The sequence below is a fragment of the Macaca thibetana genome, chromosome 2 (assembly GCF_024542745.1).
Source record: "Macaca thibetana thibetana isolate TM-01 chromosome 2, ASM2454274v1, whole genome shotgun sequence".
NCBI lineage: Eukaryota > Metazoa > Chordata > Mammalia > Primates > Cercopithecidae > Macaca > Macaca thibetana.
In genome coordinates, this window is record NC_065579.1 from 141,963,594 (window position 1) to 141,980,397 (window position 16,804).

A 16,804-nucleotide genomic window follows, 5' to 3' on the forward strand; every position below is an offset into this window, starting at 1 on the left:
CTTCTGCTACTAAACATCTCTCACCTTTGTAAGCTTCTCAAGAACCACAATACTATGTGTTTCTTGTGAGGCCTAAAAAACACCTTGCACATAGTATTAGGTGATTAGCTATCTTGATTTGAGGTTTTAGATTACTGATTGAACATTTACTGAGCTGAAGATATAGAGAAAGAAAAATGCCAAAGAAAACTAAAATGAGGAAGTTTGGAAAAGAGAAACACTTTAGTAAATTATGATGGTAACTTCTAAGAAGCAAGGTTTATAAAATAGATTGTTGATACAAAGAAAGCGTAATTTAAAAATGGGTAGCTTGAATGGATTTAACCTGCTAACGTTATTTCATTTAAATGGAATGCCTCAAAAGACTACTCAGCTGATCCAAACATAGTAACTTCCCAAACACAAGACACTCCTGACATAGGCCTCAGAATTTAGGAAAAAAATTCCTGCATTGTTTAAAATACAGTGTGCTTGTAAAGCAGAATAGGCCTTATATACAAGCCAAATATATCAGTTCTAAAGCAAAAACAAAACTTTTACTACTTACTGATTCTTTTTTTATTATTTATTTATTTATTTTGAGACAGAGTCTCACTCTGTCACCCAGGCTGGAGTGCAGTGGCACTGTCTCAGCTCACTGCAACCTCTGCCCCCTGGGTTCAAGCAATCCTCCTGCCTCAGCCTCCCAAGTAGCTGGGATTAGAGGCACCCACCACCACACTTGGCTAATTTAGTATTTTTAGTAGAGACGGGGTTTCACCATGTTGGCAGGCTGGTCTCAAACTCCTGATCTCAAGTGATCCGCCTGCCTGCACTTTTCAAAGTGCTGGGTTTACAGATGTGAGCCACTGTGCCTGGCCTACTTCGATCTTTTAGATAAAATGTACACCCTTTGAATTTTTACTTCCACCATTTACACTGATTTGAAGTCCTTAGTTGAATATGTATTTAGCCTTCATTGTGCAAGGAAGCTGGTTACAAAAACGGATAGTTTATTAAAATGCTTGTATTGGTTTTTAAAAAAGAATAATTTTAATATAGTTTTTCCTCTTTTTTCTTTTTGCTCTTTTTGTTATTTTTTTGTAGAGACACCGTCTGGCTGTGTTGCCCAGACTGGTTTCGAACTCTTGGCCTCAAGTAGTCCTCCCATCTTAGCCCCGCAAAGTGCTGGGTTTACAGGTGTGAGCCACCATGACTGGCCCTAATACTGTTTGATGAGTTCTGAATTGAATAAGTTTTAAGTGAATGTCCTAAAATTCTATGACAGTCCTTTTAACACAACTGGAAGAGTTCTTGCTTGTTTGGTTTGTCTGCATGTTTCCTTCTGTCGTCCCCCACTCCTAGGACCCATATGGAACATCATCTCTTAATTAACTCTTTTATTCAAGTATAATATACGTGGAGAAAAATGTCCAACTCATTTTCACAAGTGAACACACTTGTGAAATTAGCACCCAGACAAAAAAAAGAAAAAAAAAACAGAACAATACCGGCAGTCCAGAAGCCCTATGACTATTCTGTTTCTCACTCATTGATAAGTTTTGCCCAGTTTTGAATTTTATGTAAATAGAATTATACATAGTTTACTCTTTTGTGTCTGGATTCTTTTGCTTAGCATTTGTTCGTGAGATTAATCACACTATTGAATGTAATTGTACTTCATTCTCATTACTGTATAGTGTTTCATTGTATAAATGTATCACAACATATTTATCCTACTGTTGATGGGCATTCAGATGGGTTTCAGTATTGCAAATAGTACTGCTATGAACATTGTCCTATAGGTCTCTTAGTGAAGGAGCGTATGCATTTCTGGTAACTATATGGTTCAGCCAATAATAGAGTATGTTGAGCTTCAGGAGATGTTGCCAACAGTTCTGAACAGGGCTCTAGGAATCTATACTTGTACCAGAAGTGTATGAGTGTTCTAGCTCTTCCACACCATCACTGGTACTTGGCATTCTCTGTCTTTTTCACGGTAGCCATTCTGATGGGTGTGTTGGTATCATATTCTAATTTTAATCTCCCCTTTTCTGATGTCTAAAAAGTTAAGCACTTTAAAAAGTGTTTGTTGTCCATTTGGCTATCCTTTCTTGTAAAGTACCTGTTCAAGTCTTTCACACATTTTTATATTGAGTACTTTAGGTAAATGTTCTAAAGCATACCTTGTCAGATACATGTATTGTAAATATCTTCTCTTACTCTGTGTGGTTTTTCATTTACTTAATAAGCAGACATTTCTAATCAATGTAGTCTAATATACTAGATTTTTCTTTTACAGTAAGTGCTTTTTATATCCTTTTGAAGAAAGCTTTGCCTCCTCCAGGGTTAATAAAGTGTGTTAGTTTTTATTTTAAAAGTTTTCTGGTTTTATGTTTCACATTTAGATCCGTAATCCACACAGAATTGATTTTTGCATATGTTGTAAGGTAAGGGTTTATCTCTTTCCATGTGGATATCCAATTGACCTACTTCGTTTATTGAAAAGATCATCCTTTCCCCACTCCCCAGCAGTGACATTTTTGTCATAAACCAGGTGACCATATAGGTCTGGGATTTATTCTGGACTTACTCTTCGATTGCATTGTATTTTTGTACCAATTAAGATTGCCTTAAGTACTGTAACTTTATAAATAGTTTGATACCTGGTAGTATAAATCCTCCAGCGTTGCTCTTCCCCTTCAAGATTGCCTTGCCACTTGGCCTTTTGAATTTCCTTATAAATTTTAGACTCAGCATATCAGTTACCACACATAAGTGCTGGGATTTTTATTGGAATTGTTCTGAATCTATAGATAAATTGGGAAATAATTGAAAACTTTACAATATTGAGTCCTTTAATCCATGAACATGGACTATCCTTTCACTTATTTCTTCTTTAATTTTTTGAAGTAGTATTTTTGGGTTTTCATTATAGAGATCTTACACATATTTTGTTAGATTTTTTTCCCCTAGATATTTGATTGTTTTGATGCTGTTGCAAAAATAATTTTTAAATTTCACATTCTACTTGTTGCTAGCTTATAGAAATATAATTGGTTTTTGAATGTTGACTTTGTACCCAGCAACTTTGCTAAATTATTTTATTAACTGTAATGGAGTTGTTTGTGGATTTTTAAAAACACAGTCTGCCCGACATGGTAGCTCATGCCTGTAATCCCAGAACTTTGGGAGGCCAAGGTGGGTGGATCACTTGAGCTCAGGAGTTTGAGACCAGCCTGGCCAACATAGTGAAACCCTGTCTCTACATTTTTTGTAATTAATACAAAAAATTAGCAAGGCATGGTGGCACGCCCCTGTAATCCCAGCTACTTGGGAGGCTGAGGCAGGAGAATTGCTTGAACCCCAGAGGCAGACGTTGGAGTGAGCTAAGATAATGCCACTGCACTCCAGCCTGGGCAACAAAGTGAGACTCCATCTCAAAAAAAAAAAAAAAAGAAAGAAACAGCAACAAAAAAACACAGTCATGTCATCTGTAAGTAATGTTAGTTTTAGTTTTATTTCGTCTTTTCCAATTCTTCTGTGTCTTTTTCCTTTGTTGCATTGGATGGATCTCCAGTACAGTGGTGAGGAGAAGAAATGATAGTATCATTACCTTGTTGCTGATCTCAGGAGAAAAGCTTTAAATATTTCACCATCAGGTATGATGGCCACTCTAGGATTTTTGTTTGTTTATTTGTTTGGTTTTTATAGGTATTCTTTAGCAGACTAACGAAGTTCCCTCTCCTTCCTAAGAGGTTTTTTATTTTAAAAAAAAATATGAGTGAATGTTGAATTATATCAAATGCTTTCATATAGTTTGTTGTGGTGGTGGTGGTTTTTGAGACAGGGTCTCACTTTGTCTCCAGGCTGGATCATGGCTCACTGCAGCCTCAACCTCCTGGGCTCAAGTGATCCTCCCACCTCAGCCTCTTCGAGTAGCTGGGACCACAGCACATCACCACACCCAGCTAATTTTTAAAAACTTTTTATAGAGACAGGATCTCACTATGTTGTCTAGGCTGATCTTGAACTCTTAGGCTCAAGTAATCCTCCCACCTTGGCCTCCCAAAGTGCTGGGATTACAGGCGTGAGACACTGTACCTAGCCTAGAATATTTTTTATAGTGCTCAGGAGAAAGATTAAAAGTTTGAAAAGTGTCTATTATGTATACTTTAATATCATATTGTAATACATGTTAAGATACTGTGTAGTATAACTAGTGAAAATCTTCAAATCAGCTCACAACCACTAGTGATCTGGCTGTATCTGTTTTGACACTTTTGTTCTCAATATCTATTTAGCTTAAGACCCTTGTCTTCCCATTAGGAGTGCTTGACACAGTACATTGAAAATATAATTTCAAAAGAGCAGAGAGTATCACATGGTATTACCAGACTAAACAACTCTGAGTAAGAAAGTGGCTTTCCCCCTATGGTAATGCCAAGCTACTAGAGGACCTTCAGTAGTAAAGTATGATTTAAAACCCTGACCCCATCTGTCTTTTCCCAGTTGCAGGAAGTCCTTTATAGTGTTTGAGGGTGGGCAGCAGGGAAACGGTACTCTGGCAGATCTGCAGTGGCTCCCTCCTTTCTGAGTCATTACACACTCGTCTGGATCTTTCCTTTCATTTTTCCTTTTCCTCTCCTCTCCCCTGTTTTCATTCCCCTATCACTACAAAGCCAAAGCCAAAACCAAAACGTGAAGGGGGAGCTAGCTGGGAAAAACATTCCAGCTTCTTTTTTCTGATCTAAACACCATTCTTCCTCTTTTTTTATTTTTTTAATTAATAACTTTATTTTTTAGGGCAGTTTTAGGTTCAGAGCAAAATTGAGCAGAAAGTACAAAGAATTCCTATATACTTCCTGTCCCCCACCATGCACAGTCTCCCCCACTATCAACATCCTGCACCCAAGTGGTACACTTGTTACAATCAGTAAACCCCCATTGACACATCATTATCGCTCAAAGTCCATAGTCTACATTAAGATTCACTCTTGGTGTCTGGGTTTGGACAAATGTATAAGGACACATATCCACCATTGTAGTGTCATACAGAATATTTTCACTGACCTAAAAATCCTCTGGGATCCACTTGTTCATTCTGTTCTCCCCCTAACTTCTGACTACCAGTGATCTTTTTCCTGTCTTGACGATTTTGCCCTTCCCAGAATATCATGTCGTTGGAACCACACAGTATGTGGCCTTTTCAGATTGACTTATTTCTCTTACCAGTATGTACTTAAGGTTCTTCCATGTCTTTCCGTGGCTTGATAACTCATTTCTTTGCAGCACTGAATAATATTTCGTTGTTTGGATGAGCCATAGTTTATCCACTCAACTACTGAAGGGTGTCTTAGTGCTTCCAAGTTTTGGCAATTATGAATAGAGATGCTATAAATACCTGTGTGTGGATTTTTTGTGGACTTAAGTTTTCAGTTGATCTGTATAGCTACCAAGGAGTGTGATTACTAGATCATATGGTAAGAATATGTTTAGTTTTATGAGAAATGGCCACACTGTCTTCCAAAGTGGCTGTACCATTCACCAGCAAAGAATGAGAGTTTCTGTTGCTCCACATCCTCATCAACATTTGGTGGTGTTACTGTTTTAGATTTTGGCCATTCTATTTGTAGTGCTACCTTGTTTTAGTTTGCAATGCTCTAATGACATGTGATGTTGAAGATCTTTTCACATGTTCACATGCCATCTGTATATCTTCTTGGATGAAGTGTCTAGTCAGATATTTTGCTCATTTTTTAAACAGGGTTGTTCACTTTCTTATTATTGAGTTCTAAGTGTTCTTTGTATATTTTGGATAACAGTTCTTTATCACAGTAGTCCCCAACCTTTTTGGCACCAGGGACCAGTTTCATGGAAGACAATTTTTCCATGGACTGGGGTGGGGCGGGAATGGTTTCAGGATGAAACTGATCCACCTCAGATCATCAGGTATTAGATTCTCATACGGTGTGCAACCTAGATCCCTTGCATGCACAGTTCACAGTAGGGTTTGTGGTCCTGTGAGAATCTAATGCCACCACTGATCTGACAGGAGGTGGAGCTCAGGCTGTAATGCTTGCTCATCAGCAGCTCACCTGCTGTGCAGCCTGATTCCTCCCAGGCCATGGACTGGTACTAGTCCAGACCTGGAGGTTGGGAACCCCTGCTTTATCAGATATGCTTTATACAGATACATTTTCCCCATCTGTGGCTTGTTTTCTCATTCTCTTGACACTGTTTTGCATAGAGCAGACTTTTTTTTATTTTAATGAAGTCCAGATAATCAATTATTTCATGGTTCATGTCTTTGGTGGTGTATCTAAAAAGTCATATCTGTGCTCAAAGTTATCTAGGTTTTCTCCTATATTGTCTTCAAGGAGTTTCATAGTTTTGTACTTTACATTTAGATCTGTGTTCCATTTTGAGTTAATTTTTATGAAGAGAGTAAGCTCTGTGTCTAAATTCATTTTTTTTTTTTTTTTTTTTTTGCATGTGGATATCCGGTTGCTCCAGCCCCAGTTGTTGAAAAGACTATCTTTGCTCCAGTATGTTACCCTTGTTCCTTCATCAAAGATCAGCTGACTACCTTTATATGTTCCTATTTCTGGGCTCTGTGTTCTGCTCCTTTGATCTCTTTGTCCATTCTTTTGCCAGTACCACACTATCTTAATTCTTTAACTTTCTAGTAGGGCTTGAAGTCAGGTAGTATCAGTCCTTCAACTTTATTGTTCTCCTTTAATATTGAGTTGGCTATTATGGGTCTTTTGCCTCTCCATATAAACTGCAGAACCAGTTTGCCAATATCCACAAAACAACTTGCTGGGATTTTTATTGTGATTGCAGTGAATCTATAGATCAAGTTGGAATGAATGACATCTTGACAATACTGAGTCTTCCTATCCTTGAGCATGCAGTGTCTCTCCATGTTTTTCATTCTTTGATATCTTTCATCAGAGTTTTGTAGTAGTTTTCCTGTATAGGTTTCATATATATTTTATTAAATTTTTACCTAAGTATTTTACTTTTGGGGGTGCTAATGTAAAACAAAGCAGACATTATGAGGAAAATGTAATGTCCATTTGGGGGTAATGTGTTTTTAATATTAAATTTGACTTGTTCATTGCTGGTATATAGGAAAGCATTATGACTTTTGTATATTGACCTTGTATCCTGCAACCTTGCTATAATCACTTACTAGGTCCAGGAGACTTTTTTCTGTTCTTTTGGATTTTTTTATATAGAGGTCATGTCATTTGCAAACAAAGACAGTTTTATTTTTACCTTCCCAATCTGTATCCCTTTTATTTCCTTTTTTTGTCTTGTTGCATTAGCTAAGACTTCTGGTATGATGTTGAAAAGCAGTAGTGAGAGAAGATATCCTTGCTTTATTCCTAAACTTAGTGGAAAAGCTTGAGTTTCTCACCATTACGTATGATGTTAACTATAGGTTTTGTTTGTAGATGTTCTTTATCAAGTTTAGAAAGTTCTCTTTTTTCGTCAAATTCTTTTTCTGCATTTATTGATATGATCATGTGATTTTTCTTCTTTAGCCTATGGGTGTGATAGATTACATTAATTTGTTTTCTAATGTTGAACCAACCCCGCATACCTCAGCTAAATCTCACTTGGTCATGGTATATAATTCTTTTCATGCATTATTAAATTCAATTTGCTGATACTTTGTTAAAGATTTCTGCATCTCTGTCCATGAGAGATTGGTCTATAGGGTTTATTTTCCTTGTAATGTCTGTTTTGTTTTAGTATTAGGGTAATTCTAGTCTCATTGAATGAGTTAGGAAGTATTCCCTCTGCTTTTATATTCTGAAAGAGATTTCAGAGAATTGGTATAATTTCTTCCTTAAATGTTTGGTAGAAATCACTTCCTTAAATGTTTGGTAGAAATCACTTCCTTAAATGTTTGGTGAACTCAGTCTGGTGCCTTCTGTTTCAGAAGGTTATTAGTTATTGATTCAATTTCATTAATAAATGTAGGCCTATTCCATTTGTCTAGTTCATCTTGTATGAGTTTTGGAAAATTAGGTCCTTCAAGGAATGAGTTCATTTCACCTAGATTATCAATTTGTGAGCATAGAGCCTATTATCCTTTAATGTCAGTGAGATCTGTAATGATACCCCTCTTTCATTTCTGAATAACTTTCGTTCATTCTTCATGTGCTACTTGTGTGTGCTAGACAAAGTAGAATTTCAACTAAACCAAAGCAACTGTTCAGCAGATTTAGCCTTAGTCCTAATTAGATTATTAGTAACATCTCCGTTTAGAAATGTGTGAAGGTACTTTTAGCAGAGGAACCAAGCTTGAGCTAGTTTAACCATAGTGAATTTTTGCTGAGGAAGCAGAAGAAATGGTTATATTGGTGAGGGCATAATCCTGTAATCTTTTCTGTGTCCTGATACCTCAGGACCAGCGTAAGCAAACTCCCTAGACAAGATGTGGTTCATGCAAGAGAAAATGTGCTTTTTAAAATGAACATGGGCCCAGCTTAGTGACTTATGCCTGTAATCCCAACATTTTGGGAAGTTGAGGCGGGAGGATTGCTTGAGTCCAAGAGTTTGAGACCAGCCTTGGCAACATAATGAGACCTTGCCTCTACAAAAAAAAAAAAAAAAAATCAAAAAATTAGATGAACGTGGTGGTGAATGCCTGTGGTCCCAGCTACTTGGAAGGCTGAAGTGGGAGGATCTCTTGAGCACAGCGGGGTCGAGGCTTCAGTGAGCCATAATTGTGCCACTGCACTCCAACCTAGGTGACAGAGTGAGACCCTCCCTTAAAAAAGAATTATTATTTAAATAAAATATAATAATAAAAAACATGGTCTTTCTAATACTCTTTGTTGATCTGAATTTGAAAATTTTCTGTGAGACCTTCTGGCTTATTATAAAGAAATTTGTAGCTAAAGATACATATTGCAATGTTTCGATCTCAAAGCTATCAATGGGAAATCAAACCACAGAAACATCGAATTTGGTTTTGAATATAGTCTAAGTAGACAATAAAATGAAAATACATTTGTTTGTATTGAAGAAGCAAATGACACACCAAAGAATTAATTTCTAATAGTTTTCTTTTTTTTTTTTTTTTTTTTTTTTTTTTGAGACGGTGTCTTGTTCTTTGCCCAGGCTGGAGTGCGCTGGCATGAACTCGGCTCACTGCAACCTCCATCTCCTGGGTTCAGGTGATTCTTCTGCCTCAGTCTCCCAAGTAGACAGGACTACAGGCCTGCGCCACCGCGCCTGGCTAATGTTTGTATTTTTAGTAGAGACGGGATTTCACCATGTAGGCTAGGCTGGTCTCGAACTCCTGACCTCAGGTTGATCCTCCCACCTTGGCCTCCCAAAGTGCTGGAATAACAAGCGTGAGCCAGCGCGCCCAGCCTCTAATCATTTTCTTAATTCATGGTGCCCAAAATAAAGGTTCTATATTCAGAGAAACCATGACAGAATTTAAACTCTAGCCCCAATACCTATTTGACATTGGGCAAATCACTTAACCTTTTTATGTCTAATATTTTTAATCTGTTAGGTGGTAATAATATTTGTGTATAACAACATAGGACTGTTTACAACAAGCACTTAATAATTGTTACCTATTGTTACTAAATTGTATTTCTGCTGATGGGTTCCAGAGTATTTTCCTCCTTCACTAAACAAAACTCAGGATACTATGTGAAGGAAAAGAAGTGAGTTTGTAGAATTTGTTTTTTAAATGCTTGAGTCAAAAGGAGAGCCATTTGTTGTTCAAGTATCAAAACTATTTTCTGATTTTCTTTCGTTTTACTTGAAACTACATTAAAATTATCTCCAGTTTTCCAGATGATTGCATGATAATCGCTTTTAAGAGGACGGTAACTCATGCAAGGAATAGACTTACTCCCTCTGTTAGGAGAAATCATGGAAAGATATTACAATTAAAAGATACTGAATTTTAGCTTAATTTTTACCTTTATCTAAATAACACTTGTACATAGCTACAGCTTTCAGTGAAGAAGAGATCCTCACAGTCCCACAGCTAAATCCCACTCCTCATAGGCAATGATTTTAACTCTTTCACATATTTCTTCTGGCATTTACCTTCCTACCTCTAGAATAACATACCTACACTATTGGCCAGGCATAGTGGCTCATGCCTGTAATCCCAACACTTTAGTAGGTCAAAGCGGGCAGATCACTTGAGCCCAGGAGTTTGAGATCAGCCTGGGCAACATGGTGAAACCTCGTCTGTACAGAAAATACAAATATTAGCCAGCGGTGGTGGTGCACGCCTGTGGTCCCAGCTACTCAGGAGGCTGAAGTCGGAGGATTGCTTGAGCCCAGGAGTTTGAGGCTACAGTGAGCTGTGATCACATTACAGCATGACAGCCTGGGCAACAGAGAGAGACCTTGTCTCAAAAATGATAATAATCATCATAGCATACTTATACTATTATTTTTAAAATTGTATTCTTATCCATTGACTTCTTACTGTGGAAGATAATAATTTAGTCCTTTTACTACCATACTTCCTTTTCCAAAACACATACTTCTCCCTCCCCTCCGTCTTCATAGTGTAATTACTTGTAATTTGAGGTTAAATCAGTTGTCTGTGCTTACATTGTAATAACTGAAAGTGCTACTTAAGGTTGAGCTAAGCAGTGTGCTATGATTCTGTTTCCTGTCCTGCTTAGCTATTTACTTTTTTGGAGTTAATTTTTTTTCACTTAGTCATTGCTCATTTTGTTGTCGTTTCTTGCTATGTGCTCGTCACTAATTCATCCTCAAGCTCTCTGACAAAGTAATAAAAACTCCTCTCGAAGTGTCAAACATATCAGGCATTCTGGTTTCTCAGGTGATCCCACCTGGCCTTCTTCCTCCTGTGTTTTCTCTAGGCTGCTCTGCATCTGTCGCCTGGGACCACCTTTCACCCCTCTCCTGTGTTTCAGATCCTTTGTTTCCTGGTCCCATCTTTTCTCTTCCTTGGTTCTGGTGGGGAACTCTGGGAAAGAGTACATGGTAACTTTTCTGGACACCTTGTCTTTCTGAAAATGTCTTTACTCCCATACTTGATGGACGATTTGGCTGAGTCTAAAATTCTAAGTTGGAAATTCTTTTTTCTCTGAATTTTAGCAACATCGTTCTATTGATTTTCTAGCTTCTAGTGTTACTGTTGAGAAGTTCAATGTCATTCTGATTCCTGATCCTTTCTATGGTACTTTTTTTTTTTTCCTGTCAGGAAGTACTTATGATCATCTCTACAGAAGGGGCATTAATCTTCACAGTGTTCCTTTTTGTGTGGTTTAAGAAATCCTTTCTCTCTTGGTTTTGTTACTGTTTTAACCAACATAAATCCTTGGTCTTAGTCATTCTAAAGTTAAAGAAAAACTGAGGAACAACTTAGGAATACATTTCAAGTACGTGTGATAAAAGGCAAATGTGCAGAGGATGATCACTGTATGTTTAAAAAATGGGATAAAAGAGATAGTTGCAAACTTTAACGTAGGTTAGATCATCATTTCTCAAACTATATTCCATCACATATTAAACTCCTCAAATATTGCACACTGTGCTTTTTTCTCTGTTTTGTGTATTCTCGTGAACATTAGCCTGTTAGTTTAAGAAGTCTCACAGTAAACCTATTTAACCTTGCTTAACCTAGCATTGCCTAAATTTACTTGATCACCAGATTTTTTTTGTTTGTTTTTAGTTATTTTTAAAGGAACATTATTAACATATGTATAACACAGTTGGGGAAATGCCAGATAAGACATAGACTTTCCTGGCTGCTAAAGAGCAATTAAGCATTGGAATGAGTAACCAAGAGGAGCTGCGGACTCTCCTTTTCCAGAGGCCTTTAAAACAGGACATCTGTTTTAGGCGTAGTCCTGTTTAAACAATAGGGCTTTGCTGGCGGTTCTTCCTCTTCCTGTGCCCTAGTGGTAGTGTTGGAGGCTTTTAGCCCACCTTTTACATGACTGTAGTACTCTGGTAACTAGTGTGTACACAAGTTACTGTTATACTATTAATATTAATTCTATTTATTGAGAACGTATTAAGTATCCAGCCCTATGGTAAGTGCTCTACATACATTATCTAATTTAATCCTCACAACAACTCTAGGAGGGAGATAATATTAATATCCTACAGATGGAGATTAGATATGAAAAGATCACTGAACTGCCAGCAATAGGGTTGGATTGGAACCTCGGGCGTCTGACATGGGGCTGTGCCCATCCTTCTTCACCGTTAGTATTCAGAACAGCAAACGGCGCAAAGCAAACGAACACATAAAATTTGTATATCTGAACTTACTATGTAAAAATGAACCAAGATAATGCTTATTTTTATTAGACTATTCCCTAAACCTTTTGATTAATTCAGAGTCCATGACTTTTGTTAGAAACAAATTCTGTTACAGATTTAGTTCTTCTGCATTTTATTCTGTGATAATTTACCATCCAGGAAATGGTTCCTTACATGAGACTTTTTCCCTCATAAATTTGATTCCATTCATATGCATTCACTAAAGACCCCCCAAAGATAAATCTGGATCTCTGAAAAGTGGCAAAGGCTAAAAGTCCCATTTTCAGCATATTTACATGTAACAACTTGATAACGTGGCGCTGAGAATGCCAGGCTTAGAGGAGCCAAGCTGGGCTCCTGTCCAGTCAGCCTCTAGCTCACCAGGAAACCCTGAGCAGGTCACTTTGCCTCATTTTCTTTATCTATCAAATGAGAACTCAGATGATCTCAAAACAGCCTTTTCTGCTCTAGTGTTTCAGGATGATTCTTGTCTCTGGATGTCAGCTGTCATGATGGGAGAGGAATTAGTAAATTCCCAGGTCAGTTTACACTGCAGAGTGATCTTGGTCTGCATGAATCAGTAAGGATGGACTGGATAAACAAGTTGGAACCACAGTTATGAGTACCATGACATTAACCTGAAACAAATGAGAAGGGATTGAAAAATCAGCAGTTAAGTGTCTTTTAAGGCCATTTCCAACAAAACTACAAAGGACCTATGAAAGGCTTTTCAGGTACATACTCTTGTTGCCTAGCTGAACACGTTTCTCTAATAAAGCTTTCATTTGAGAGTTACTCTTCGTAGTACATCCGCTGTCTCCCTGCCTGCCTGGCACGTCATAGGTATTCAGTGAAGATTTGTTGGAACTGTTAAATAATTGTTTAATATAGAACTGGAAGATCAGGAAGAGATAATGTTTTTCTAACCAGTGTTCAGTGTAAAGTCACAAGTGTGGGCTATGGAGCTTCAGACCATCTGGATTCAATGTCAGTTCTACTGCTTAGTAACTGTGTACTTTCAGACAAGTTACTTACTTCCAGGTCCATGCCTCAGTTTTCCCATCTTTAAGGTAAATTATAAGTGCACCTACTTCCTCGGGCTGGTTGTGAGGATTAAATGACACAATCCAGGCACAGTATTTGGTGTAGTACTTTGCACAGATTTAGTGTCCTGTTAGTATTAGCTAATGTAAATATGAAGAAGATACAACATTTTACCAGCTATTCTAATCATAGTTTTTCTTTTCTCTTCATAAGGGACAACATAAAACCCCAAAGGTAAAGCATATATTTCTGGTGTTCAATTTTATAATTTAGCATCTTTTGCAACCCACTTCCATGCTCCCAAATAATAATGCCTATCAGATTAAAGAAGTTACTTTATTTTTGCTTGAAATTGGTTGTATTTTTGTTGAACTACTTCATCCTTTGAGTATTGTGAAAAGTCTGCGCATTGACTATAACAGCATTTAAAGCCAAGTCTGAAGGTCTAAGATAACAGCACACATCCATGTCCTTGCTCACAAGTTCTGCCTAAAGACTTTTGCCTGCTTGAAACACTCTAAAGGTTGTGAAATTAATGGATATACCCCTGATGCAACACAATTCAGTGTCACCAGCTGGGGAGTTAAGACCCGTTCTTGTTACTGAGAAGGGTTGTTGTTCATGCAAATATTTTGTTCATTTGTTCTTTCATGGGTAATTGCACGGAGTAACAAAAAACACCTCCTCAACTTACAGCTTGGCAGAAACAGTAGCTTATGTTTTCTAGAGACAAAATTAGAAGCAGGCTTTCTGGACCCATCTCTAAGTCAAAATAAAATAAAATGTCTAGGGAACCACTGTGCCTCCCAGTAACTATGATCTATGGAATAATGTTGTTTAGGTCAAGGTGTCCCAGAGTAAAAGGGAAGGGAGAAGGGCAGGGGGGAAGGGGAGAAGTGTGTTTGGGCAATGTTTTCATAGAGATGAAAAGGCAAGCTGTTTTTCTTTCTTAGTTTGTCCTTTCAACTTAGAAAAATAAGAAAACCATCTAGGACCCCAACCTTCCTCTTGTAATCAGCAAAAGAGAAAAAACTGAATGTACGTCGTTGAGGGGGAACAGTTATGGCTTAAGTTGTATTTTATTGATAATGTTGAAGATTAACTTTTTTTGGAGGGAACTTAAGTCTTAACAAAACTAAACTGTTGAGAAAGTATTGTTATTTTTCCATCTTTAGTAGCAAAATGAAAATTTACTCTTCTGCATAAAATATGATCATCAATTGGCAAGAATTTGGTTAAAAAAAAAAAAAACCTGTGCGTAGAATATGCACATGGGAAAATAGAATAATTTGATGCTGTCCTTTTGCTCCAGACTGGAAATCTAATGGTGGAGATAGTTATCCAAATAATTATATCCGAGTTAAAAGCAGAGGTACAAAGTGCTGTGGGAACACAGAGAATGGAGTGTTTTTAAGTTGGAGGGTTCATAGATGGTTTCACGGAGAAAGTAACATTTGGACTGGGTTTTGAAAGACAAGCAGGCTTGTGGCATGAAGAGGTGAGGAGTAGGAAGAAGACACAGCAGCCTCGGTGACCTGCATGACTAAAAGAGGCAGGGCATGTTGAACCTGGGCAGGTAGTATGATATGCCCAGCTGCCAGAGATGCCAAGAATGGGAGTGAGGTCTGGGATAACCAGAGGAAATAAAACTGAAAAAGTAAGTTAGGGCTGAGGCATAGAGGGCCTTGAATGCCGAGCTAAAAGGCCAGTGTTTCTCCTGCTTTTCCACCAGTATGCCCTTACTAGTAGAGGAGAGCAAAAACATACCATTCTTGGGTGGAGGAAGGGAGGAATGAATAGGTGGAGTATGGGGTATGTTTGGGGCAGTGAAAGTCTTCTGTGTGATCCTCTAATGAATGCATGATATTATGTCTTTGTCAAAACCCATAGTACTTGGCCGGGCATGGTGGCTCACACCTGTAATCCCAGCACTTTGGGAGGCAGAGGCGGGTAGATCGCTTGAGGTCAGGAGTTTAAGATCAGCGTGGCCAACATAGTGAAACCCCTTCTCTACTAAAAATACAAAAATTAGCTGGGCATGGTGGCACATGCCTGTAATCCCACCTACTCAGGAGGCTGAGGCAGGAGAACCATGTGAACCTGGGAGGTAGAGGTTGCAGTGAGCCAAAATCACGCCACTGCATTCCAGCCTGGGTGACAGAGCAAGACTCCACCAAAAAAATAAATAAATAAATAAATAAAAAGTAGAACTATACAACACAAAGAGCAAACCCTAATGTAAACCATGGACTTTAGTAATAATGTGTCAATATTGGTTCATCAGTTGTAGCAGGTATACTACACTGTGCAAGGTGTTAGCAATAGGGGAAAACCATGTTTTGTAGAGAGGGGACAGGAGGTTGGGGAAGGGCTTTCATGAGACCTCTGTACTTTCTGCTCAATTTTTATGTAAACCTAAAACTGCTTTAACAAAAATAAAGGCTACTATGAAAAACAAAACAAAACAAAAAAACAGAAAACAGCATCCTTTTAGCCATGAGATGTACTACAAGTACAAAGTTTTCTAGGAATTTCATATAATATCTTTAAAAAATTACATGAACTTTTCCTTCTTTCCTTAACACAGAGAAGGCTATTTTGACATTTAAAATTTTCCCAGAATTTCCACAGTATAATACATAACCCCTAGGGATATGATTTTTGTAATAAGAAGCATGGCTTTGGCTGAGCACAGTGGCTTACGCCTATATTCCCAGAAGTTTGGGAGGCTGAGCCAGGAGGACCACTTGAACGCAGGAGTTTGAGACCAGCCTGGGCAACACAGTGAGATGCTGTCTCTTTAAAAGGGAGGAAGGGAAGGAGGGAGGGAGGGAGGGAGGGAGAAAGAGAGAAAAGAAGGAAGCATGGCTGTGATTGAAAGGGAGTCACTGAAGTTTTATGTTAAAAATGAAAGCAAAATTAAACCAGTAAAATCATGAGCAACCAATTTCTCTCCCACCCCAGATATTTTTGCATCCTTATTTTCTTTTCCCAGTATTCATACAGAAGCATATCCACTACCTTTAACTCACTTTGTCAGCCTTTATTCTGTATACAGAAAACTTTGCAATAGCATAGTGAGAAATAGGTGACAAACCCACCTTTGTGGATATTACAATGTAGACAAAGGAAATATACTTTAATATGAAAATAAGTTATACTAAGAAAAGTAGGTACAGAAATGAAAATTAAGCCTGCCAAGGAGACAGCAAAGTAAATGGAATGACCTGCGTTAAACAGGTTTGGATGAATTTTGAAATAAAGGACACTGTTGGATGGGTGCCCTGTCCTTAGGAGCACAGACTTTTCTCTGGGTGTCATTGAGTCCTAGAATGACCTTTAGCTATCACCAGTACACATTTCCCTTTTTGGTGTGCAGTGTTGACACTGAAACACAGATAACTTAAGGTTGTTTGGGTACTTATTTATGTAGATAGACATGTGAACCCATACAGTACCTAATTAGTCCTCTTGAAACCACAGA

General features: G+C 37.9%; 3 protein-coding genes across 7 annotated transcripts in view; 2 read left to right on the top strand and 1 right to left on the bottom strand.

Moving 5' to 3' along the window:
- Positions 1-16,804, top strand: part of TSEN2 (tRNA splicing endonuclease subunit 2) — a 728,632-nt gene that overhangs the window by 552,799 nt on the left and 159,029 nt on the right. The window lies entirely within an intron of this gene.
- Positions 1-16,804, bottom strand: part of TIMP4 (TIMP metallopeptidase inhibitor 4) — a 328,069-nt gene that overhangs the window by 198,362 nt on the left and 112,903 nt on the right. The gene's annotated exons all lie outside the window — the stretch shown is intronic.
- PPARG (peroxisome proliferator activated receptor gamma) overlaps positions 1-16,804 on the top strand; it is a 146,116-nt gene that overhangs the window by 69,529 nt on the left and 59,783 nt on the right. The window contains exon 1 of one of the 5 annotated variants that reach the window (XM_050781476.1): positions 12,748-13,010. The exons of the other annotated variants lie outside the window; for them this stretch is intronic. Within the exon in view, the coding sequence (XP_050637433.1) occupies positions 12,995-13,010 (16 nt within the window). The 5' untranslated portion in view covers positions 12,748-12,994. Of the gene's footprint in view, positions 1-12,747; positions 13,011-16,804 lie in introns of those variants that run through there. 5 annotated transcript variants of the gene reach the window in all.